A 25,954-nucleotide genomic window follows, 5' to 3' on the forward strand; every position below is an offset into this window, starting at 1 on the left:
ACACACAAATGATAGACACAGTTATGATATACGAGTGAAACTATTACTGAGATATGCTTCTATAGTGCATTAATACTACTACTACTACAAATAATAATAATAATAATAATAATAATAATAATAATAATAATAATAATAGCATATTGACATAATAGTTCATTAATAATTCATGTTACTGCTACCAAAACCAACTAACTTGGCTAACTTAGCTAACTTGGAACATCATACCACTATACTTACCTCAAATTAGTGAAAAAAAAAACTGTAAAAAAAACCCCCCAAAAAACCCCTGCTTTTCAGAAATAAGTCCATTTAGGCTACATATGGTCATGATGGAAAAGTAATTTTACTGAGTAAACTAGTGTCACTGTCATTGATTTATTTTAGTGATGTTGTTGATAGGCTTGTTTAGATATATTACTAAATTGTGTATGAACTAAATATTCCACTGTCATGTTAGATTATTTATTATTGGTTATTGTCAATAAGGAAATGTTTGAACATTTTGTTTTATTTATGTTTTTTTTAACGATTTTTGGTTGTTGTAAGTAACGGAGAGTAGTTGATAGATTGATGATATCTAATAGAGATCCTCACACACTTGATTTATTTTCTAATAAACGTTTCAATAGTAATCTCACTTCATACTTTACTTATATTATTTGAAAACACCTGTGTAATACAGTACTATGTAATATGTTGTTTATTTATCCAGTTTGTTGCCACCTAACAAGTCATCTGAGTTCAAGACAATTAAGGTCTTCAGTTGAGTTCTCTAGATCTACAGTATATATTCATCGACAGTGTCAGTCCTTTTTATGGATTAGTCATCCCTTTTAAATAGAGACCCAGGGCCCATGTTTCCCGTTCATAGCAATGCAGATCTGTGGTAAATCGATGCCTGGTCAGATGGATTTGTGGCTGGCTGTTGGTAAGTGGAGATCTAAGACTTTCTGTCACTTACTTAGTGTAAGGAGAATTGCCTTAGGAAGACACAAACACACACACACACACACACACACACCACACATACAGTCCATACACACACTGGGAGATTGTTTGTAGCCCTTCTGATTGTGACTGATTGGGAAGGCTGCAGTGTAAATCAATAGCGGCAGCGGTGAAGCAGACTGTGGCTATTTCTTCACCTCCACCTCTCTCTGATAGATTAAAGAGAAAAGGAGAACTCGGTATCATCTGTCTTTTCTCTCTCTCTGTCCTCTTGTATTCGCTTTGTTCTTTAGAGAAGCAGGGTTCTGTTTGCCAGTCCTGATGCTTATGTCTAAAATGTACTTTGTGCTCTTCTGAGTGTTTGATTTATGCTATTACACATTTTACATCTTTTCTATGTGAAATTAAACATGATAAGACTATACTACCACTGTATATTCCTGGAAATAAAATCACATCCATGAAATGACACAAGCTAATATTTATTTATTGCCATACATTTTAATATGAGCTGATCTATTAGCTCTAAACGTCACACATTTACAGATACACAATATGGAGAATAATATTGCCCACAACTTATAGGATTTCCCATTCCCACTGACTTGAAATATTCATTCATTCATTATCTGAACCCGCTTTATCCTCACTAGGGTCACGGGGGTCACTTGGAGCCTATCCCAGCTACGTAGGGGCGAAGGCGGGGTACACCCTGGACAAGTCACCAATTCATCGCAGGGCTGACATATAGAGACAAACAATCACTCTCACATTCACACCTATGAGCAATTGAGATTAATCAATTAACCTATCAGTGCATGTCTTTGGACAGTGGGAGGAAGCTGGAGGGCAATATTTTTTGCTATGTAAAATTAAATTATAATATTTGTCATTATAGTTTGGTGAAACACCATGAAATACATGATTTCAGTGTGTCCCTATACTTTTGTCCATGTTGTGCAAACGGATCAGCCATAATATCATGACCACTAACAGATAAAGTGATATTAATGTTGATTATCTCATTACAATGGGACCTGCCAGTGGGTAGATATATTGGGCAGCAAGTGAACATTTAGCCCTCGAAGCTGATGTGTAAGAAACAGAAAAATGGACAAGAGTAGGAATCTGAGCAACATTGACACTGGAGAAATTTTGATGCTCAGATCACAGGGTCAGTGCATCTCCAGATCTCATTGTTCATTCCCAGTGTAAAGTTGTTAGTACCGACCAGAAGTATCCAAAGAACAACAACCAGACTGCAACCAATCGAACATCAATGAGAGCTGAACATTATTACCACCTGTCTAATATTGTGTAGGTTCCCCTTTTTCCACAAAACCAGCTCTGACCCGAGACCCAGACTCCACCAAACCTCTGAACATGTATCTGGACCAAAACGTTAGCAGAAAATCCCTGAAGTCCTGGAAGTAGAGGTGGACCTCCATGGATCAGATTTATTTTTCCAACACCTCCCACAGATGATCAATGGTCCTGAGATTTGGATGTCCTTCCTTAGTCCATTTTTGGTCGATACTAACCACTGCAGACCAGGAACAGTCAACAAGACCTGCAGTTGTGGAGATGCTCTGACCCAGTCATCACCGTTACAATATGGACCTGGTCAAAGTCACTCAGTTCCTTATGTTGCTCATTTTGTTTTTTCTAACACATCAACTTCAAGGACTAAATATTCACTTGCTTCCTAATATATCCAACCCAGTGAAAGGTACCACTGTAATGAAATAATTGATGTTATTACTACTTACTCCTGTCTGTGGTCATAATGTTATGGCTGATCTGTGTATATGATGCTAGAATAAAGGAGGTATTATTTTCCCTGCTGTCTAACCTGATGGTAGATGTTTCAAAGAGTAAAAAAGTATTTCAACTTTTGCAGGTTTTAATGTGAAGATGCTGGCATTAGGATTCCTTTTACACTGTCTCATCAAAAGTGAACTTTCTTTTAAGGTTGGGATTAAGCCCGGAGGTCTCCCTGGGTTTATAGATGTCCAGCCAAACTCCAAAAATCTAATTCTGGAGAGGTCAGCGGGGTGTTTTCTATATAAAATCACTGCTTCTTTTTAAGACTAGGCTGCCAGTCTGATGTGAATCTATATTCAGATAAAGTATGAAGAGTCAGCTCAGGACAGAGGAGGGATGTTTCCATCTCTATTTAAGGAGGTGGGCTGAGAGACAAAGTGCCTGATTGTTTAAAACTTGGAAATAAAAGGCCTGCTCTGATGAAGCTGCGTGCTAGTAAGTGGAAAGTGTGTTCAGCTGCCTTCAGATGTTTGTATCATCTGGCTGTCTGACTATCTTAATGCAGTTTTTATATTCTCTTCCTCTTCTCTTCATCTTGCTGCGTGACAGGAATTTTGTATTTCTTCTACTGAATTAGTTCAGATTCAGGCTGACTGAAATGGGAAAAATCATGTGATTATTTTGACAAATACTGTAAAATTAGCTTTTTAATGGGAATGGGAATTTTTCCTGGTGATGATGATGATGGTTGTGACACATTTTACCTTTATTGAAAAGTTGCATCTCCTGTGATTTTCATATTACATTTGTTCCTAATTTGACCTCGATAAATAAGGGATAATGTGAGAAACCTTGTGAATGAAGGTCAGCCTAAAGGGGTTTATATCGATAAAATTACTGCCTCACTGTACATTAATTCAATTTGGCAAAATAATTCAATCATTTGAAACCACATTATGATCTTAAAAAAATTAACCTGAGTCTATGATCAGAACTGTGTTGCGATACAGAATTAAGTGTTGAATGCTGTTGTTCATTATTGTGATGTGGTGATCAACTGTTTAGGCCTGGAGGACAGTGGGTTTGTGTTGTCTCTGAAATGTAAGAAAAATGTCAAATATGTTTGAGGAGTTTCAAATTTTTTGCTGTCGCTGACTATAATTCAAGTGAACTGTGAATTAATGAGACCCTCAAACACCTAATTAGATAAAACCATAATACTGACCTAAAATATTTAATAAGTTTTGAAACACTAACACTATCATTGCACTGTAATAATTCAGTTGGCATGCAGTTTCACAGCTTTTCTCAGCAGCATCATCAGATGTGGTGTAGATGCTCATTTTTAAGTCCAATTAATGATCTACTTTGCCGTGGGTCATTATTTCTCCTTTTTTTTGTTTTAATATAATAACCTTTGGATTAATTCTGACCATTTATCCACAGTTACATGATCAGTACATTAAATAAATGAAAACATCTGATTTTCACTGAGAAATGTAGAATGTGGAGGGTAATATTATGATAAATGGTGATAAATAGTTTAAGAAAAGTTAAATGTGGAGGAAAAAGTCATTTGGTAGTTGATACAAAAATAGTTGTAGGCTGTTATGGGTTAAACATGTGATGGCGCTAGAGATATCATCAGATTTAACTCCATCATACAACATCAGCATCATACATTTTTTGTTTTGGGCAGAAATGACAGATTTTTCTCTGACTTCCACCTCCTGCAGGTTTAATGTAAAGGCGTTTGCAGTATTGTCTAGCTCTGTCTCTGTTTATCTTGATGCCACAGTAAAGCATGTGTGTTCAGTCCAATAACAAATGGGTTTGAAACACGTACATCTGATGGTTTTCTACTCTACCATGTGGAGGCCTGACTCACTCATTTATTACTGCAGGCACTCCTGATCACACTGACCTGGATCTGGATTCAACAGTGGGCCTTAAATTGTTGAATTCCTTTACATGAACCAATCTTAAACTCACAGCCCATAACAAAAAGCAAAAATGTATTTTTACATTTTAGTATTTGACTTTGGCTCATTGTACGTACTTGTGTATTCCCTGAGGTTCCCTCTGCCCTACTCAGAAAGCAACCCCCCAGGACAAATGATCAATGATCAGACTTCATCAATGGACTTGCTAAATCCCAGAGGGGTGTGTCACAACCATCGATTGCATGTGCCTTGTTTTAATTATTGGTGAGTGGGGGTAAAAGAGTGGGGTCAGCTTCACCCACTGCCCCCTCAACAGAAAACCTCCATGTTCTGCTGCAGATCAGAGGTCACTTTGACCCACTGGCAAATTACTTCCTGTGATGGATTCATGGCCTCTTGACCTATTGAGCATGTCAGCTGATGTTTGTTCCTTTGAGGGCATTTTTCACTGACTGTCGGCCTGACTGGACTTCCTGCATATTTATATAAAAACACCCTGAGTATTTATCATGCATTTATGCTGAGAGCATGAGTGGCCTCTCTGCATATCTAATGATTCTTTGCTACATGTCCTACATTAACGCTGCTTTTCTTTGAGTCATGATGATGCTCCCAAATTGTTGCTCACATGTCTCTTCACTTTTTGTTTCCATCTACAGCCTCCTCAACTTTACATCCACAACAGCATAACCTGTACAAGCAGGGCCTTTCATGGATACCAATGGTTATTATATGTAATCAATAGCCCACTAATGGGAAAACACCACCTAAAACTTCCCTTTTTTCTTTTGCTGTTTATGTTTTTTGGCAGCAATTGGCCTAATTTGCAAGCTGGACGGAGTGCCACACTGGGGAATACTACAGCTTATTCAAATGAACAAAATTGCTAACGAGGAGTTTTGTAGACAAGAGCTGTTTGCAAAATATGCAAAAACATATGAGACAATTTTGCTAGAATGAATTCAGCAAAGTAGGGATTTGCCATAAGCTGATGAGGAGGCAAAGGATCAGAGACAGGACTGCAGCTTTTAAGTCTCATAATTAATTGCACTGTTGTGTGTTTTGCAAAACTAGGAAAATGAAAGGAATCTGTTGCCCATTGATTATTTTAAATATTGAAGCCTTCTGTAGTTTTTTCTGATGCTGTAATAATAGCTCCTTTCTGTGCATAAAATTAATACATATTGTTACATATTGACTTTAAGTGTTACAAGAGGAACATTTTGATTTACTTGTTACTGTAATTTGTCTAAAAAGGAGCAGTAGAGTAGAGTAGTGGCAGATCTGTAAGGAAGGTGAAGTGGAGACAGAGAAAATGCCTCAGAGCAGGGTTGCCTGTCGAGCTGTGTACTTGAGTTGTGTGAATGGGATTTTCTTTTCATGATGTCATGGGAGTTTGAGGTGAAAATAAGATCTCTGCTATGGTGGAAGTCCCAGGGTAACCTGAAAAAATCCTCAAGCATGTTCATATGTGTAACTGAAATACTCTGTTCACAATAAAGCCTGATTGTTTTTTTGTTTTTTTGTTTTTTTTCCTAAACTTGCCACCACCACCCCTCTTCGGAGGACAACTTTATTTTTAATTACAGATTGTGTTTAAGTAACAATCTCCAACTTTATGTTCATATCTTCATCCATTATTTGCTTGTATACATATACATAGAGGGAGGGCTCATATAGCCCAAAGTGTACAGGGACAGGACGAGACAAGACAGAGGGACAAAACAGACATAAAACAAGCCAGTGGGACAAGGCAGACAAGTGGTTGCTGTTGAAAACATAACCAAACATGTGAAAGATATGACAACACGACAAGACAAAAACAGATACTAATTACATATTCATCAGTATACATTGGTGTGTGTGTGTAAAAAGCCTGATTGTTGTATTGACTATATTAGATTAGATTAGACTTTATTGATACCGCAACGGGGAAATTCACTGGCCAAGGCAGCAACAGAATAAAGAAGAAATGTGCATACATATAGATAGTAAAAATAATAATAACAACAGTAACTAGAGCGTTGACCCATGGGGATCCACGGGTTCTAGATGTGGTAGTTTTTATGCTGTTGTGTATTTGTGTATACTGTACCACGTTTTTCCAGCAGTCAACACTAAAGCGTTGTGGGTATAGTAATGTGATTGTAAGGTTACTGTATAAAAAAATTACTAATATTTACCAAAATATTGGTCTTATCAACTTGCTGTTTTTGCTAGCCTGTTCCTTGACCAAAAATACATAAGTATGACAAACTGCAGCAGTCAGCTCTTTCCGGATTTTGCGTGAATCCCTGGACACACATGTATGTACGCACACAGAGGCCACTTGGCTAGTATAATAAAGATAATAATAGTAAGTAATGAAACTCTGTAGGCAATATACATATGTATGTAGTGTGAACAGTACAGATGAATATACAATATAATTTATACTACTTATATTTAATAAATAATATAATAATATATAATGTGTCATCAGCTGACAAAACTTTCCATAGGGGGTGAGCCTCATAGAAAGATGCATTTGATTTACATTTTACAGTTAATTTCTGGTGTATGTCTGTCATTCTTTAAAAGATAATTTGTGTTTTGCTATTTGTGTTACTAACAGAGTAAAGGAGGTTTTTCTTTGTAGAATACAACATAAGATCATGGGTACATGCAAAGCAACCCTCTTCCTTTTCCTCTTTTTTAAACCATAAACAGTACCTGCACTGGTCTTAAAAATCCAACATCAGCAGCAGGTTTTAGTTCATACCATGGCAGGATGCATACAGGGAAAGATGTACTTGTGTGCATTATGTATGTGCCTCAGGCACATTTATAGCATGAGCACTCTTTGAAGTGGCTGGTTTGTCATACATGAGCACACAGTCAGTTGTTTCTGTGGTGGTCTTTGAAGTAGTCGCTTCCTGCTGCTCTCTCCCTCTATCTGTATTTGCAGTTTGTTCAAGACTACTACATATATATCTACAAATGCATGCAACATATTGTTTGCAGATTATGGGACCAAAGAGGCTCAGCAGAGGTTAAAAACAAAAAGGAGGAAAAAAGTGAAAGTCAGAGGGGGGGGGGGGGGGTGATTGGCTCTCTCTTCTCACTGTAGATATGTAATTGGCCTTTTGAGACTCCCAACACTCTGAACTCCATAATTGTCTGCAGTTCAGCTGAGTTCACCTATCGCACCAATGACACAAACAAACACACATAGCTGCGGTATAAACCTTATCCATACCTACACACCTCCTTGAGGCATTAGAGTGTAAAGGGGATCATGGAGGATGGACTGTGTCGATGGAAAAGGAGTTGGGGCTTAAACATCAAAGACTCTGGAGAGAGTGTGTGTGTGTCTGTGTGTTCTAGTGTTGTTATAGGTCATATCAGTTAGGAGAGCTCTCCACTTAATCAGTGGTATCTCTTCTGCTTCTTGCTCAAAACAGGATATGAACCAAGTGCACTTCCTGTCTGTCGATGTCCTCTCTGATAGCGAACACACCTCACATCATATTGCTTCCCTTTTTGATTTCCCCTGAAGTTATTACTGTTGTTGAGTTCTGTCAACAGGCCTTTGATTTTCACTTCACAAGGTGGCATGAATTTCAACAGGCTGGAGTTGACTCAGACCCCCACAACAAAAGTTTCATCTAAAATGAATCCAGGACTACAAAGGTTTTCCCAATTTCCTCCATTCCTGTTCCTTTGAAGACAATGCTCTGCTTTGATGTGCCCTGAATTTCCCTGCAACATGACACTACCATTAATATCCATGGCAAGAACCAGCAAACGTAGGCTTTTATACTGAATGAGCCAAATGAAAAGTTTGCATCTAAAATGAGATTCTTTTACTACTTGAAAGACATTACTTGTCTTCCTTTGGTGTGACTGATCGGAAATGACACTTCTAAAGAGCTAGGAAATAATTTTGCACCTGTTTAATGAGCAACACTTTATTTTAATTCACTTTTAAATCACTTGAGGTAATGCTCTTGTAGATGGAATGCATACAGTACAGCTTTGGCATTAATCTCATGTTGTGTCAATGAAAAATACATGCATGTGTAGTTGTGCTCATAGGTGTACTTGAATGTGAGTGTACAGACTAATTTTGCTCTCACCACATCCTCTTTGAGCTGCTCTCATGAAATGTTGCCGATAAGGTTCACAGATAAAAAAAATTTGAGCACCATACTGACACAAAATGATACCTGCTGCCATCTATAGAAATAAAATGAAATGCAAGTTGTGATGTATATTTTGAATACAGTTGAAGCAGGTTTTATTTTTAGCAATGTTATATAATGTCAGGACAGTCCTCAATATGCTGTGCTGCTGTTTTGAGTGATTTAGAGTTAAAGAAAAGCTGTCAGACTGTAACTGAAGAAGGGTTCAAACAGAGGGCAGCAATGCTTTGCCTGCTGCGAGGCCTTTCATGGTGTTTGACCCCTTTACCTTTAAGTTCTTCATTAAAGAAATAAGGCTGTGGGATCTTACCATAGGCTTTCAGTTGTTAAGACAATAAGAGAGAAAGTAACTGTTGAGGATCTAATATGGACATCTCTGACACACTGGCAGAAAGTTTGATTTTATTAGTACTTAGTGTTGCTGAACAAAAAGACAAAGTTAAAGAAAACACACATTCACAAAGAGGCTGAGACAGCATCTCTAACCAGAGTTTTCCTTTCCTCTGCTGCTGATCCTGAGGTTAATTGAGTAGTATGTCGTCTGCATATGTGACTAATCGGCCAAGACACTGCATTCCTGCAGCAGCACCTCTCCTCCATTATCTAATCTCAGGTTACCCACTAATTCTATTTAAACTCTACTGACTGGCTCTACCCTCTTTCAGAGAGCACATAAAACAATGGAGGACTGAGAATATGCTGAACAGAGTGACTGAACAGCTGTGATAAGAAAACGGGTCTTATTAGGTGGATTCAATAAGTTCAAGTTTTATCTCATGTTGAGAGGACTTGCTCTGTGTCTTCAGTGATCACTTGACATTTTTTTTTACTGAAGTAAAAGTAAAAGTATAAGCTCTGAAATGTACTCGAAGGGCAAAAGGAGAATATCTCTATGTCTTCCTGCTGTGTGTTAAGCTGCTGAACTTCCCATTAGCTATGTCAGTTTTAGCTCTGGTTAGCTGCAGAAGATGACAGTTTCCATGTTCACTATAGAGTCTCTGAATGCCCAAGCAAGAAATATCTAATGCCATTGAAAAGCTGAGAAACGGCATTTTATGTAAATCTTTTAAAGGTATTGACAGGCTCAGTGGTTCAGAAGGTATTAAACATCTTAGGTCAGTAGATGCTGTGTAGGCCTTAGAGGGTTAAGCCATTTTATTTGTCTTTTATATATAGAGACAAGTATCCATGCAAAATATTTTTTCTATGTGTTAAAGTTCTCACTTGTGACACTCATTTCTGGTGTCACTCAACACACATACGTAACTCCAGAATGTGCAACAGTGTCATGGAGTGTTTAGAGAAAACACAACACCTCAGGCTGTCATAGTTGAGCTCAGACACACTGTGAACATTTCCACAATCCCCTAAAGAGTGGTCATAGATATTTGTTTGTGCAGGGTTTTTTTTTTATGAAGGCTATGTGCGTTGGGGCATAGCAGCTGTATTTGTGCATTAATGCGGTGTGTTTATTGGTGTGTGGGAGAGGTGGATTGCTTAGATTGTGCAAAGAGCTGCTCACATGAAAGACTCTTTGTATGGCAGGATTTAATGAATCTGTGAACAGATCAGCTGTTGAAGGCAACAGCACTAGTGTATAAGTGTGTGTGTGTGTGTGTGTGTGTGTGTGTGTGTGTGTGTGTGTGTGTGTGTGTTCAAGGTCACTGTTATTCAGCTGTTAGGTATAGAAAACAGCTTAGGGGAGTTTATGGAACATTAGTCGTGTCTCCATCCATATAGTGCAATGATAATAATGAGGCCTTCAATAAGAGACACAGAGTAGAAATGAAGCATTCGATCTGTCTTTTATATTGTAATTAGGGCTGCATGATTAATCGATTTTAAATTGAAATAAGGGTAATTGTCAAATCAAATTTCATCTCTCTTGTGTCTACAGGCCACGCACCTCTGCGCTACTGTAGGCTCCTCCTAAAAGCTCCCACAGAGTTGGGTGTACTGTGTGCATGTACTGTGAGCGGCGATGACTCTGCGAACACTGTCCGTGGACGTTTGATAGTAGTCAAGCGTACCAATCAAGTCGTATCAGCTCGGTGTCACATTTAAAACAGGTCAATATGAAGACTCCCCGCCAAGCAGTCTATTGTTTATGTTTATGTTTATGTTTACGCATTTGGCAGACGCTTTTTTCCAAAGCGACTTACAGGGGAAAACCAATTAAATCACTCAATCAATCAAATTTTATTTATATAATTATATAAAAATTATATTGTGTGACACCGAGTACGTGTACACGGAGTCCGCATGGTCGTAAAAATTGAGCTTTGTGTAGACGTGTCCGGCGAACGTCCGCTTTGGGTCTGCGAGTATGCAGAGTCAAGTACGCCTGACTCTGTGGGGGCCTTATCTGTGAGAGTGGTCTCCACAGTCTTTGGTCTCCACACACCAGTACAAAAATGCAGTTTGCCAAGGAGAGTGAGAAGTGTGTGGCTAAAAATAGCAAAAGCAAGTTGGTTGTGTGGAATTGGTAGGGCTTCTAAGTTTCTGATGAAGACCAAACCATTCCTCACTGCAAACTCAACCTGAAGGCGGTATCAGTCAAAGACAGCAGCACAATCAACTTATTTCAGCACCTCAAACTTCATCACACGCCAGAGTGGGAGCAGTGCGTTGCATTGCGGGCTGCACACAAAAACAACATGCCGGCTGAAACGCCACCACCAGCCTGAAATCAAAATCGAAAATCGAGTTTTTACAGGAAAAAAATCTGGATTTTATTTTTGGCCAAAATTGTGCAATCCTAATTGTAATAATAACATTTTTTACAGAGTGATAAAGGGTCAACATAATAAAGGATCTCTTCATTTAGCATGCTGTCTGGGTGGAGTAACTGAAACCACATGATTTATAAAAATTTCATCTGCCATCACATAGTTAGCAGAAGATTGTTGACAGAATATTTCACTTACACACTCAAACACCACAGTTAAGACCATAATTACAGGCTTGATTCACCCAATCCTCGAATTTGTTTCTGTTCTACTCAAGTTTTTTTTTTTTTTTTTTTTTTTTACAATAATGCTGTAATACAAAAGAGAATGTGTGAAGTAACAATAGCATAAGATATAAATAGTTTAAGGAAATGTTCATTTTTTGGAGTTGACTAGTAGATTTCTAGAGCAGCTGACACATTTTATTTTTCTGTCAGGTTCCTCCATTCACTCCATCTCTGGCCTCATTCTCTATCAATCTGCTCTTTTTATCAAGCCATCCCTCTGGCTCTGTAGGTTAGCAGTGAAAGGGGTCAGTACGATCGATATGGACACACACACACACTCACACAGATCAGCTGACCCAATAGAGTCAGCTTGTGGCGCCTCTCTGCCCTCGGTGCAATTGTGTGCACTTTTTCTGTTTTCATTTCTGAGTGGTGTTTGATGAGACAGCTACAGCAGGCTTACAGTGATTCCCTTTGGGTAATTTTATGAACCTGGTTTTTGCTAGTTTTACTGTCATCATTAAGTTGATTTTTAAATCACAATAATAAGATGTGCATTGTTTTTTTTATTTCTGCAGTGGACCTCATTTTCTTTATTGACATACTCTTAGTTGAATGGGTATAGAGTATGTGTGTGATATTACTGTTAATTCTAATTCAGTTCAATTCCAGTATATAATAGCACTGACCTTGATCATTGTGTTGACGTTTGTCAAAGCCAATGAGTGTTCTGCTGCCTCCATAAACGCAGAATTTAGCCAGCGGCTTTTGTCTCCAAAGGAAAAGATTACCTCAGGACACAGCAGTAAAGAGCAGAAAAGTCAAACTGGAATTCAGTTATTAACATAAATATAGACATAATTTATTTAGAAATATAAATTCTCCAACAGACTCAATGCGTGTAATAAAAGAAATATGTAAAAGTTATAATGAAACAGCATTTATTTTTTCTTTTTAATTTTCATACTAATGGAAACATAAACAAATACAAATGACTAATGTAACTTAGCAGAAGGAAATGGTTCAGATACAGTACTCTGAGGAAATGTTTGAAACTACTGCACAGCATCATCTTAAATAATATAAAAAGGTAACACAGTCACTTACGTCTTCAGCTTTTTGGCCCAGAGCTGGAATTCATCTAATTAGTACTTCTCCCTGACATGCTTGGAGGAGTTCATGTGAAAAGGAGAGGTCATATAATTACAGCCCTGGGAAAACCCTGGGCTCTATGAGTGTAATACACTGTATGCACATTTCCCTCTATGTGTATATTGTGTGTGAATATGTGCGTAGCTGTCTGCGCTGATGAGATTCAGATTTTGTGGTTTTATTTGCATGCTCAGCCTTTTACTGGTGCAAGCGTTGACCTCACTCACTTTCTTTATTTGCCAATATGATGAAATAGGACTTAAACTCTGCAGACTCTCACCCCGAATGAGACATTTTGCGTCTTGCCTTGGGAGCTAAATGCATTATAACCAGATTCCTCTTTGTGGAGAAACAACTGATGAAACAAAAATGAGCATTTTACACAAAGTGAGCAGCCCGCTGCAGGAAATAGCAATTCTGGCCTCTTTAATCTCCTCAGTAAACCTGTACATTCCGGTTTACAGCCTTATCTCCTACTGTTAGAGGGACCAATTAACAAATCAATTAATTTACAGCAGCGATTGATTTTTGTGTCAGTAGATTAATATATTTACATCCTAGTGAGCAAATCTTATTAAACTGAATGAGTTTGGTCTTTGCCAGCTTTTTTTCCATGAAGTCACCACACTCCCCCTCGACCTGTGCACAATTGGCACCTTTCTCCTTCCGTCCTGATTGGCTGAATGTTGTGCGTCAGTAGCTGGATCTGAAACAGAGCAGGTGCAATGCTGGGGAGAGGTAATGGACTCTTAGGGTGTATTCACACCTACTTCGTTTGGTCCGTTTAAAACGGACCAGAGTTCGTTTCCCTGGAAAGTCCAGAGTTTTTTTTAGGTGTGAATAAAAACATGCAAACTTTGATTCGAATTAAATAAGCAGACCGAGACCTCCTAGAGGAGGTGGTCTCGGTCTTCCAAACTGACTCTGGGCAAGTTCACTTCTGGTGAGAAAATAACCTGCCTCGAGCTGAAATAAACCAAGGAATCTTTAGCCTTTTTTTGCTTGATGAGCCACCGTAGCCACTGGAAATACTCGAGGTCCACGGGTAGTCAGAGCTAATAGCAGCAGCCATGAGCCGTGGACAGATGTGGAGCAATGAGGAAATTGAATGTCTCATTGACATTTGGTCAGAAGCCCATATTACAAAACTGGCTCCGAATGAGCTTTTCTTAACAGTTAACATTATTTTTGTAAATTTGTGTCTGTAAAAATAGAATACATATTCAGAAACTGATAACTCCATGTTTGTTTTCATCAACACTGGCTGCCTCTGATTCACCCCGCCCCTGACTTTTCTGTCCAATGCCAGCGCAGTTCATCACATGCGTGCTTCTATTTACACATTTTGATCCACTAGCAAAAAGTGTAATGAGAATGTGATCCGACCCAAATGAACAAAATAAAGTCCGCATTCGATCGGAATCAAATAAGTGGACCAAAGAACTTTTCAGGTGTGAATACACCCATAAAGGGATCGAATTAATATATTAAACTGTATCAGTCTGTGTGTGTTTGTATTGCTCTGCCAGTGACAATTCACAAACACTTAAACACAGCAGATCATGTGTTGAGTATCAGAATCTGGTGTTACCAAACTGTACACATCTCATTCCAGATAGATGTGGTTTTGGCTGTTCACACTGCCAGCTGTAATGCTCAGCTCAGATTTATGATTCAAATCTGTTTTTGTTTGACTGTTTACATTGCTTTTTAAAATGTGGCCAGTATCAGATTCCATTATGAAGTGGTCTCAGTCTGAAAGTTAAACATTAACGCACTGGTGGAAAAAGTATTGATAATGTTTACTTCAGTAAAAGCACAAAAACACACTTTGGATACCTATCTACTACAAACAAAAGTTATTCAGGTTATATCACTCAAATGCACTTGGAGTACTCAAAGAAAATTAGTCATTGTACAGTAAAGTGGTCCCTGTCATTCATTCATTCATTTTTTGAACTGCATAGTCCTTAAGAGGGGCACGGGGAGGTTGGAGTCTGTCCCCACTGCCATCGGGTGAAGGCAGGGTACATCCTTGATGTCTCACCACTTCATCACAGGGTTGACATATATTGATGATCTGGTACCTGTGAGTGTTTCATATTAAATGAGATATTTTACTGCATATGATTTTTATTAATATAAATTATGATTAAAAACGTACATATAGGTTCATTCTAATGTCGGTGCCTCGGACCATGGTACTTATGAAGATTTGGAGTTGGTCCTCAAGCACCATCCATGACAGCTCACTGCTCCTAATATGCTAATTGCTAATGCTAATACTAGGCACTGTGTGTGTATTTAGACAATTAAAATGCAGAGACTGAGTTTCCCCACAGAGATAATAAGTTAATAAGTTAACCCTTAACCTTTTTAACCTCTTAATATTACTCCTGTGTTTATGTGTATGTTGCATTTTGCTGCTGTAGATCTGAACTTCTTTATAGTGTTTGAGTGAACTGAATGAATATTTGAACTCACATCAGCTCTGAATTGACAGTTTTTAAACTAAAGTTGGATTAGATAAAGATCAGGCATGTGTATCTGCCTTTGGATCACAGATGGAAGTGGTCCAAATCAGACGTACAACTATCAGCTTCTGTATGATTTGTGCAGTTCATACAGAGAAAAGATCTAATCTGCATCTCAGCAAAAAGAAAAATTCAGATTTGGGCCTCTTTTGCTTGCAGTCTGAAGGGATGAAATGTGTACTGAAGCATGTGACTCTGAGGGTTAATCGTGATGTATCTGTGTTTCTCCCCAGCATGTGGAAGGGCCTGAATGTCAACTGCACAGACAGCTCAGGATACACACCGTTACATCATGCCTCGCTCAATGGACACAGGTAGGAGAACCCAATAGTTTGTGTCTGAGGTTGTTTTTACATAAGATTGTTTTATTTTGCCTGCCTAGTACCTGCATTTATGACTTTTTTGTTTCATAAATGGGTGCTTTTATCAGAGATTTCATACAATGTCCTGCTAGTGGCCAGTACTATGAACTGCATATTCCCCTGGGAATTTTTTTGTTTATTTGTACGTCTTGGCAGAGCTGAATCCAGTGATCTGTTTCATTACTGATGCTTTTGGATTAATTCAATTAATCAACAAATTATTTAATCTACTGGATAACATCGCAGAAAAGAATGTTGATACATAACACTCACTTACCAAAATGCCTATCATTTATTAAGATTTTCTATTGACTCTATTGACTTACTCTTATACAACACTAAAGTGAAAGGGCTTCCATGCCAGATACCTTAAGTCCAAAACAAGGTTCAATGATTGCAACACATGTTTTCAAGGAGTCAGTTAGTTTATTTAGACCCTCTAATAAGTGTTCTAGTGGTTCTTCTTGGTCAATAAGATTTTAGGCCTTATAGAACAATGTGATGCCTGCTGTCTGGGAACCGATGGACAGGAGTGATGGACAGCTCACTCAACTGCAGACTTGAACACTTGGACATTTTTCAGCTGTTTATGGAATAGAAAGGATATTGTCTTGACAGACAACTCTACAATAGGGAGGATTTAGGAAAGAACTAACAACTCTCTGAAAGGATTTCTCTGGTGGAGCTCTTGTTAGCTTTAACCCATAAAGACCCAAGCAGCCACTGGCAACCAAAACCATTAACTGTTATAAAATGTTTAATACCTGTTGATCCACTAATCCTATCAATGCATGTAAATAATTGATGTAAAATGCAGTTTTCATAGTCATCAGATATGACCCATTTGGACATTCAGAGGCTTTGTAGTGAATGTGGAAACACTGCCATCTTCTAAAACATTGATCATCAGTAAATCCAATGGAGTTGAATCAATGACAGTGGATGGACACATGTGTCTTATGTTCAGTTAATGATATATTTTGTTAAAAAAGTAACTTTTTCTTCAGTTTTCTCTGTTCTCTGATATAATAACCCTCAACTTTAATCTTAGCATTGATGAACATCTGCATGTTCAGTAAATTAAATATAGGACAATACATAATTTTCACTGAAAAAAATGCGAAGTAGAGAGGATAATATTACAATGATTTGTGATAAATCACTTAAGAAAGGTTAAATATTGATAAAAATTCATTTGAAAACTGCCAGAAGTAGCACTGGGTCTTTATGGCTTAATTAATATGGGATTAAATGGTTTGACCGCTAACCTGCTCATACTGGCTTGACACGCTATAGAAAGTGGTAACATTTAGTAAGCAACTGATTTTACTTGGTATTATTTGGCAGCATGTTTGCTTGTTAGCAGTCTGGCTATTTCCAGCAAGGTGGCATTGGAATTATCTTTCCCATCTTGTTTTTCTCCACCTCCTCCTTCTTGATGCTATAGACTGAGTAATATAATGTTGCCTTTCTTAAACTTAAGGGCTGAGACCCAAAATGTGTTGCAGAACTATGTATGTTTTATTGGGTCACGATTTGTCAGAAAAAATACATAACAGGCCTATGATATGTGAATTCATTTTCAGGAATGAAATAGAGGAACAGTGTTCTCTGAACAAGTTTAGAACAGATTTAGATGAGAGGCTCCAGTTGTACAGACAAAGCCAGAAATAAAAGAACTAACAAGACAAAAACATCAAAGATGCAACAAGATGAAAATGTTGATGTACTTATGTAGTTCTTATGATTAAAGAGTGAAAAATATAGCTGTTATGGTAATTCATGTTATTAATTTGCAAATTTGGATCCTCAGGAGACATGAAATTGATGATTTTTTTTTTTTTTTTAAGTTTAATTGAACCAAAGGTCATTGGCTTATTCACATCATGTCATTTTAAGATAAAATGACAAGCCAAACCATTAAAACTGGTCTTTTACCCATTCATGTTAGCATGGTTCCAGGGTTATACCACATTACTGTGAACAAAGCTGTAAATAATAGTTACAGTAATGTAGTAATAATAGTGTGCATGTTTTATGTGTCTGTATCTGCATAGAACTGAAATGCAGCCCTTTTTCTTCACCTGGGCCTGCAGAGAAATCCGTTACACTGTGTGGATTAGCTGCAAGCCTGACCGCTATCCCAGTTTGGCGGAACTGAAGGATTAGTACTGTGTTTTGGGGGCAATTATGTGGATTTCCTTCTTTAGCTCAATTGGACAGGAGAGGGGAGAGAGAAAAACATAGTCTCAGTATGAAAATTAGGCCGACAACAAAAAGCTGCAGAGGACTGAATTAACATGAGGTGGGAAAGTAGAGAAGCAGCCATTCTTTTTTTCTTTTCCTCTTTAACCGAGGACCAACCCAACAGATGGGTAGGGGGCAGCACAGTGGGGCAGTGGTTAGCACTGTTATCTCACAGCAAGAAGGTCCTGAGTTCAATTCCAACCGTTCTGTGTGGAGTTTGCATGTTCTCCCTGTGTTTGTGTGGCTTCTTTTTGGGTACTCCGGCTTCCACCATCCAAAGACATGCACGAGTAGGTTAATTTGGTTGTTAGTCTCTATATGTCCAGGTCGTTATTGAAAATGAGAATCAGTTCTCGACTAACTTACCTGGTTAAATAAACAGACACATTCAACAGGCACATACATGCAAATTTCACCCTTTCACTCTCCCAGTGTCCCTTACTATGACCCATAACCCAACATCTGTCTTTTTTCCTTTCCTTTATCATTGTTGAATATTATTTATTCATTCATTTTCTGAACTGATTACCTGCAGAACAATTGTGGGGATGCTGGAGCCTATCCCTGAATGTGTCTCCAGTTCATCGTATGGCTAATGTATACAGATGAACAACCATTCACTTCCACATTCTGTCTGCGATTTATATTGACCTAATATATGTCCAACAGATGTCTATATATGCACACATACACATAAATATCTGGGTTTTTGTTCACTATCTGTGACTTGTCTTGTGTTGCCTGTACTGTTGTGATGTGGCTAGTCTTTATAATTGTTGTTTCCCACTGTCAATACTGTCACAACAGCAGGTAAAATATATTGAAGAACATCTATTCAGAAACCTGTTGGCTCACCTTGAATTCTTTTTTTGGTTGGTTTTATGTCCAGTTTTTCCTCATCATGAAATTATTTTTACTATTATAAGTCCTTGAGGTGATGGCTGCTGATGAAGCCAATTATTAAGTTAAATGACTTCATATTTGACCCTGAGATACTCCCAGTGTGATTTTGCTACACAGCTGCCTATACATTATTAAATATTAACAAAGTAATTCATTAAGCATCTCAGTGCAGTTCTTACATTTCTCCTAGGAGAGGGTTTGCCCTTCTCTTGCCTCTGTGTTCCCCCCTGACATTTTGCATGCTAATAAATCACTTCACCTTTACTCTTTAGTCAAAGGTGACAACTTCAGCTGGAGATTCGCAATATTAAATGGTATCACTGACATCACTTCTCAGCAGCAGCTAAATTGATTTTTAATTCAAGCTGCTGCTCTGTCATATATCTCTTCATCTTGTTGTGTAATGGGTAATACTTCACTGGAAAAGTCTGAATTGTCTGAGCTCTTGATCTTCACCAGTTGAGTTCCCTGTTTTCCCCTGCCTCGGCCTTGTGTATGATCATTAACAACAGCAAGACTTTAAATCCCTCAGTGCCCCAAATCTGCCTCAGAATACAAGAGGTGTTTCTAGTAACCACAAACTTGTTGCCAGTCAGATCATGTGGCTGCATGCTCTCATTAAGGCTGCAGGTCTTGTTACATAGTTATGGAAGGAAAATAAAGTAGTCAGAAAAATAACCAGTACAGGTAAGTAAAGTCAGTGTGCACTAAATAACACATATGTCTGTGATGTAAATAAATAGTCACTGGAAAGACGATTTGAAAGCAGTTATTGAAGCAGACTAAACTTGATTTATTTGGACTTTTCTACTTGTACATGTGCAGATTATATTGTGTGAGGTTTCTGTCTGGTTAAATTACATCCACTCTCTGTGGTCTTTATTCTTCAGTAAAAACACCATAGTATAATGCAAGAAAAAAATAAATTAATAGAATAAATTACACTCCTGCATTTTGCACAGCTGGTCTATAAGGTGATTTTAAACCCATACTATATGAAAACATTATGTTTAACAAAGATAAAATGCTGCAAAATTCAGAGTGTGGATTCCAGAGGAAATTACCTGTTCAGGCATTTGCATTACATTAACATTTCAGGTTGTTCTTCAGTTAAAAGACAAATTATTAATTGTGCAAACAGAAAAACTGCACACCAAATGTATTTTGTTGTAAGTGGTTAAAAATGAAGAGCATGCTATAATATGGATTTATTTCAGCTCTCCTTGTTTCCTCCCTTTCCCCTGTTTCTAACTGCTGGTTTATGGATCTGTATGTGTACTCTATGTCTGTCTCTTAGGGAGGTGGTACTGAAGCTTCTCCAGTTTGAGGCGTCCACAAATGTGGCTGACAGCAAAGGTTGCTTCCCGCTCCACCTTGCCGCCTGGCGGGGAGATGTGGACATTGTTCGCATCCTCATTCACCATGGCCCCTCGCACTGTCGAGTCAACCAACAGGTAAGCATAGTAAACCCACCATCACGATCCCCTTATGAACTGTACTTAAAAAAACCTTATAGGTGAAAGCTGAATTTGACATGATATTAGACCTAAATAATGTCTCTTCTTAAACCAACTTTTATCCTCTTTTGGTAAACAGTCTTTCTGATAAATACTCCACAGTTACAGATAAGCTTTGCAATACAGGAGGCTCATCTTTAGTCAAGAAGGCAAATGTTCATTTCATCAAGAAATCAAGTGTGGAAATGCTACAAATGCCTCCTTCCATTCTGCAGCTTTCTGCCCTCGGTCCTAGTTAAATAGCTAAATATAAATAGAGATGACATAATGTCTGTGGAATAGGAAAGACACTCTCCTAAGCTTCTGTGTTGAGTCACAGAGTAGAACAGCAGTGTTGCATCTGACTGAATGTGAACAGTGTTCAGTTTTTACACCTTTTCACACCATGTGTTCGACCCCTCTACCTGTCTGAAAACACCTGTAATTGGCCAAAGCCTTGTGTCATAGGTTAGAGTTTCTGCTGCTCAAAAACATACCCAGGAGTAGATGAAGAAATTTCAAGAAATACAATATTCTGGATGGTAATTGTGGAAATTTTGCCTAATTTAAGTATCTCACAGGCCATATTTTTTAAGTAGTTTAAAGGAATGACACTTTCTGCTTCAGTCTGATCAGGAAATAATCATTTTGCCAGTTTTTCAAACATGTAGAAAAAGAACAAGACCTATAAGTCCCCCCTCAAAAGTCCAGGACCTCACCAACATAACAGCTAGTTTTAATTGTGTCAGAATAAACATTAGAAGTGTTCCATAAAGGCCTTACCTCTCTTCTGAATTGAAGTAGATTTGTACGTCCTGGGGCATGTAAACCAGCACTGCCACAGGTTGTTTCATTATGGCACCTTTCCAACATAGCAGATCTTTCACAGTTTTCATCGTTCCCTCGCTGACAGCAGGGTGAGCGTTTTAGCTCTGGGAGCATCCAGCCTGCCACTGCTGTCATTTCTCATCAACAAAAATGACCTTCTTCTTCTCCCTCGCTCCTCTGCTTTCTCTCTGTGCTTGCAGCATATCGATGATGTCACGGCTCGGTGATGCTCTGCATTTAAGTATTAATGCACACCAAGTGTTGATGGCCAAGATTCCCTTTTAATTTTTAAAATTTTATATTCCTGATGGCAGTGTGGTCACGCCCCCCATCCATGGAGGCTATTGGAGCGTTATCTACTCTGCTTAATAAGCACATTTCCCCATGTCACCATTAGCCAAATCGTTTTCCTCTGAGAGTTGTTAGAGCCTAATTGTTTGCTGTGATAAATGGTGTCCCTTGCCCCTGCAATGAAGAGGTTTGTCAGCAACTGAGCACAAGTCATTTTCTTTTTTTTTTTAACTCATCAATGATTAGTAGAGCTGAGCGGGCTGAAGTGCAGTGAGCGTGGACACAAACTGAGGAGAAGGTGCTGATGGAGAAGAAACTACAGTATATGCTGACTTCAGAGCAAAGTCAATGTGTCTGTGTGTGTGTGGGCTCCTGAACTTTTATTGTATTTCTCCAAAGAATAATAAAAATGCTACCGGTCAAGTGTTTCATTTTTGGTATTTGTGTTTTCTATAATTTTTTTTTAATGATTTCCCAGAATAACTTCCAGCAATCCCACAGAAAAATAGTTTCTTACCTGTGTTAATGTGTTGGAGGACAGACAAGTTAAGCTCCTATTCAGCATTTTGTTGCAAATATCCAACTAGTTTATTATAGTTCTTGGGAAATGAAATGAAAAAATGTATTATGCTAAAACATGCATTCATTAATTAAGCCACCTTTAGCAGTGATTGATTATGAAAGGGGAAAAATGTTACTTGAGTTAAAAAATGCAATTAATCCTCGCAGTAATTTTGATGAAGTGTTTACATTTGGGGATTGAGGACATTATATTATATAAGACTTTAATATTCTGATATTTTAGAATCCTCTATAGACTCACAGTGGTGTCTGTGAAGCAAATGGAAAAATGAACCTCTAACACGTTATACTTATACACTTTATACAGTGAACTCTTTGTAAACACCTAAGTTGTACATCGTCTAATTATACTGCTCATCCTCCTTGGTCTTTCTGTGAGCCTTGTTTATCAACAGTCTGGTGATGACTGTTTTTAGATCTTCTGTTTTCAGAGGTTTCCTTCCTGCATAGTAAATATTGTTGCCTATACTGGGCTACAGAACTCACCATTAGCATACCATAGCTTTCTGTCACACTGTTGCACACAAACACAGCAACTCTGAAAGACGCCTCAGTCAACACTGCTGCTCTTTGACATTTTTAAAGGTGCAGTCTCTATTTTTGCTGCTTGAAATTTTGCTATATTTTCATTTACCTCATAACTTTACAGAATACTGGTATAGTCACACTTTGAAATTGTGAAGCCTATGCCTTCATGTTTTACAGAACTGTACTTGTACAGCAGCTTTTGTTGTCAGTATTAAAGCTACAGGAGCTGAAATAAGGGGGAAAATGAAATACACACCTTCCCAAACACTTTTCTAAGCCTCTGAGTCACATCTGTTTGTAGTTGTGACGTATCCACACTTGTGACTATCCAAAATCATGGGGTACACCTCAAAAACAGGCTCCACAGAAGTTGGTAGAATTCTTGTTGCCTCTCAGACCAGGTAGGTTACCATACACTGAAAGGTAACGATGGAATTTTTTGTTCAGCAATGCCAAAGAACTATCAGGCACCGCAGCTTTAAGGTACACTTATCACATATCAAATTGCAGGCATAACGCTGAGAGCAGAATTTATGAAGTGTTTGTGTGTTTACGATGCCTAAGCTCCATATTTTCCAGCTGTCCGTCTGCCTGCTGTAGAGACCAGGCCCAGCATTAGTCAGGGTGATATACTGAGTTGCACACAAGTGCACACCCATCATGGAGACTTATAGTAGCAAGCCACTGGCTGCACGTTAACCCATACTCAATGATATTACCCTGCCCACACACACCATTACTCGTGTCAGAGGTCGAGTGTGTGCATATCTGTATATCTGGGTGTGCAGCTGACTTTTATTGGGACACATTCTTTGTTTCAATTTTGCTCTTTTGTTGCACCTGGGAGATCATAAGGCAACAAAACAAAACATTTTTGGTCACCTTTGTACTGAAGGTAGCAAATGGTGACAGGAGAGGGTGGAATAGGATGCTGGAGGAAACTATAATGAGTCTGAAAGGTCCTGAGAGCAGAAACAGGCAGAGATTGACAGAAGGAGAGATTATGGAAGTGTGTAGGTGGGCCAGATCTACATCGCATCCAGCGGAGGATTATTGGAGGTTAGTGGATATTATTAGTTGGCTGTAAACCAGTTCCAGCCCACTGTTGACTGCCTAATTGGTCCCTGTAGCTTCTATTCAGAGCTGTTTTTGTTTATTATAGAAACAGGCAAGAGTGTGTATGAGAGAAGTGGAGGCTGTCTCACTGAATAAGATGGCTATACAAACTGTGTGTGTTTGTATGTGTATGTGTGAGTGAAAAAGACAGTGATGGATAGTGAAAGATTGCTTGTTTACTCAAGACTTGCACTAAACTTCCAAGGTCAAAAGCATGTTTTCAGAACGCAGGAGTTGTTGTGATCACTCTTTCCCACTCAGATTGACTCATGAAGTGCTACTTCAATTCACGTCATCACTTCAAAGGCATCTATAAGGATTTCGTTTTTTAGCTTTTGGATTTTTATATATACTTAGTAACGAAGTGGCTATTGCCACAGACTGGTAACTTGTGCCTCTGCCACAGTACTGTGGCAGTAACGCTGGTTTGTATGCCTATTCACACTTTCAGTTTCAACATGCAGGCAAACAACATGAAACGTGGTGACTGTATTTCCTCATATGAGCAATTTGCCCAGGTTTTGATGAATAGTATTCATACGTATACATACATATCCTTCTCCGAATTGATCATATTCCTGCTCAGCAGGACTGCTTCCTTTGTTTACAAAACATACTGTGCATTACGGTCATACTTCACAACACAATATACACTTTAATCTTAATTAACCCTGAAGCTTAAATGTAAACGTCATATCTCGAAAAGTACCAAGGCAATCAGATAACAAATAGGTCGGACCTGAAGACAGAGGAGGTTTAGTTCTATAGGTAAGGCTTTGGACAGCATCTCAGAAGTTTCTGGTCCGATTCCCAAGGGCTCCGGTAGGTAAATCCAACACTAATATAAATCAGCCACTGGGGCAACATTCACAGTGCAGAATTTGGAGTACAGCACTCAATACACAGAACTGACACAGAACTGAGAAGTAACACGGCCCACTGCTGCATCTAACATGTAGCTCCGCCCACCTTCTCTAGCCTCAATTCACTGACTGCACAGAGCAAAGAACACCATAAAACAACATATAGAGCATTTCAACAATAATTCCTATTTTTTACTATATATTATCACTAATTTGTTGTTTCTTCTATCAATTGCCACAGTACTGTGGTAGCAAAATGCACAAAAGAATGCACTGAGGTATACGCCATATATCACCACAGTACTGTTGCAACAAGAGGCTAATGAGTTCATGTAACAGTATCCATGATTGGCTCTAGTACAGATGCTAACATTTGATTGGCTCTGTGGCAATAGACAAACCGATATTTCGTGCCACAGTACTGTGGCAGTAGCCATTGCCATTTATTAAACTTACTATTGACATTTTATCTTCAATCATAGGAAATTCAGATTGTAAGAGCAATCAAAATATGTGTTTGTTTTTCATATTTTAACCTATAGTGAGAGGGCAGCTGCAGTTATGGCACCTCTTACGAGTAAGTTAGATCTTTATTGCTTATTCAGGGGCCCTAATGTCCCTTGACATTTCTTGCCTGTATTGAACTGTAATGAACTGAAATGATTAGCGTGATGGAGTGACTGAGCACCTTAAATACGCTACATCTCAACTAAGATGACACAGTTGCAGCAGCTAGTTTAAAGGCCTGGGACTGCTAATGTTATCAGCTCTCTTCACCACAGCAGTGCAGATAAAGACAAGAGTAATAATGAGATAACGGCTTTCATGAAGCTACATCAGCATTTTCAGATATAATGAACAAGTTGCTGAGTGGCGCAACATCCTGTAATGTGACTGTGTGTGCAGTTAAAGCGTGGAGGACCACCTGCCCTGCCTTCCACTGTTCATTCAGTCATCACAAGGATCTTTATTAAAATCTCTACATGCACAAACTCTGATAAATACAAGCCTAATTACCTCCGCCAAGGAGGTTATGTTTTTGCCAGGGTTTGTTTGTTTGTTTGTTTGTCTGTCCGTTAGTGTGCAACATAACTCAAAAGTTATGGACAGATTTGGATGAAATTTTCAGGGTTTGTTGGAAATGGGATAAGGAAGAAATGATTAAATTTTGGTGGTGATCGGGGGTGGGGGGGTCCACGGGGGGGCCACTGATCAGCCTTGGCGGAGGTCTGCGCTCTCCGAGTGCTTCTAGTT

The 25,954-nt window shown here is 38.5% G+C and overlaps 1 protein-coding gene and 1 long non-coding RNA gene across 6 annotated transcripts in view; one reads left to right on the forward strand and one right to left on the reverse strand.

The window, feature by feature from the left end:
* The window catches only part of anks1b (ankyrin repeat and sterile alpha motif domain containing 1B), a 258,313-nt gene that overhangs the window by 56,987 nt on the left and 175,372 nt on the right, over positions 1-25,954 (forward strand). For all 5 annotated transcript variants that reach the window (XR_003936737.1, XM_030148434.1, XM_030148435.1 and 2 more), the window contains exons 2-3: positions 15,718-15,798; positions 20,294-20,450. Coding sequence is in view for 4 of the 5 variants with exons in the window: in XM_030148434.1 (XP_030004294.1) it covers positions 15,718-15,798; positions 20,294-20,450 (238 nt within the window). In the remaining variant the exon portion in view is untranslated. The remainder of the gene's footprint in view (positions 1-15,717; positions 15,799-20,293; positions 20,451-25,954) is intronic.
* On the reverse strand, positions 4,552-24,537 carry LOC115429182 (uncharacterized). The gene is made up of 3 exons (XR_003936739.1): positions 24,389-24,537; positions 5,226-5,230; positions 4,552-4,563 (listed from the first exon to the last, which is right to left on the reverse strand). It is a non-coding gene; the product is annotated as an uncharacterized LOC115429182 (long non-coding RNA).

Source organism: Sphaeramia orbicularis, chromosome 12 (genome assembly GCF_902148855.1).
Source record: "Sphaeramia orbicularis chromosome 12, fSphaOr1.1, whole genome shotgun sequence".
NCBI lineage: Eukaryota > Metazoa > Chordata > Actinopteri > Kurtiformes > Apogonidae > Sphaeramia > Sphaeramia orbicularis.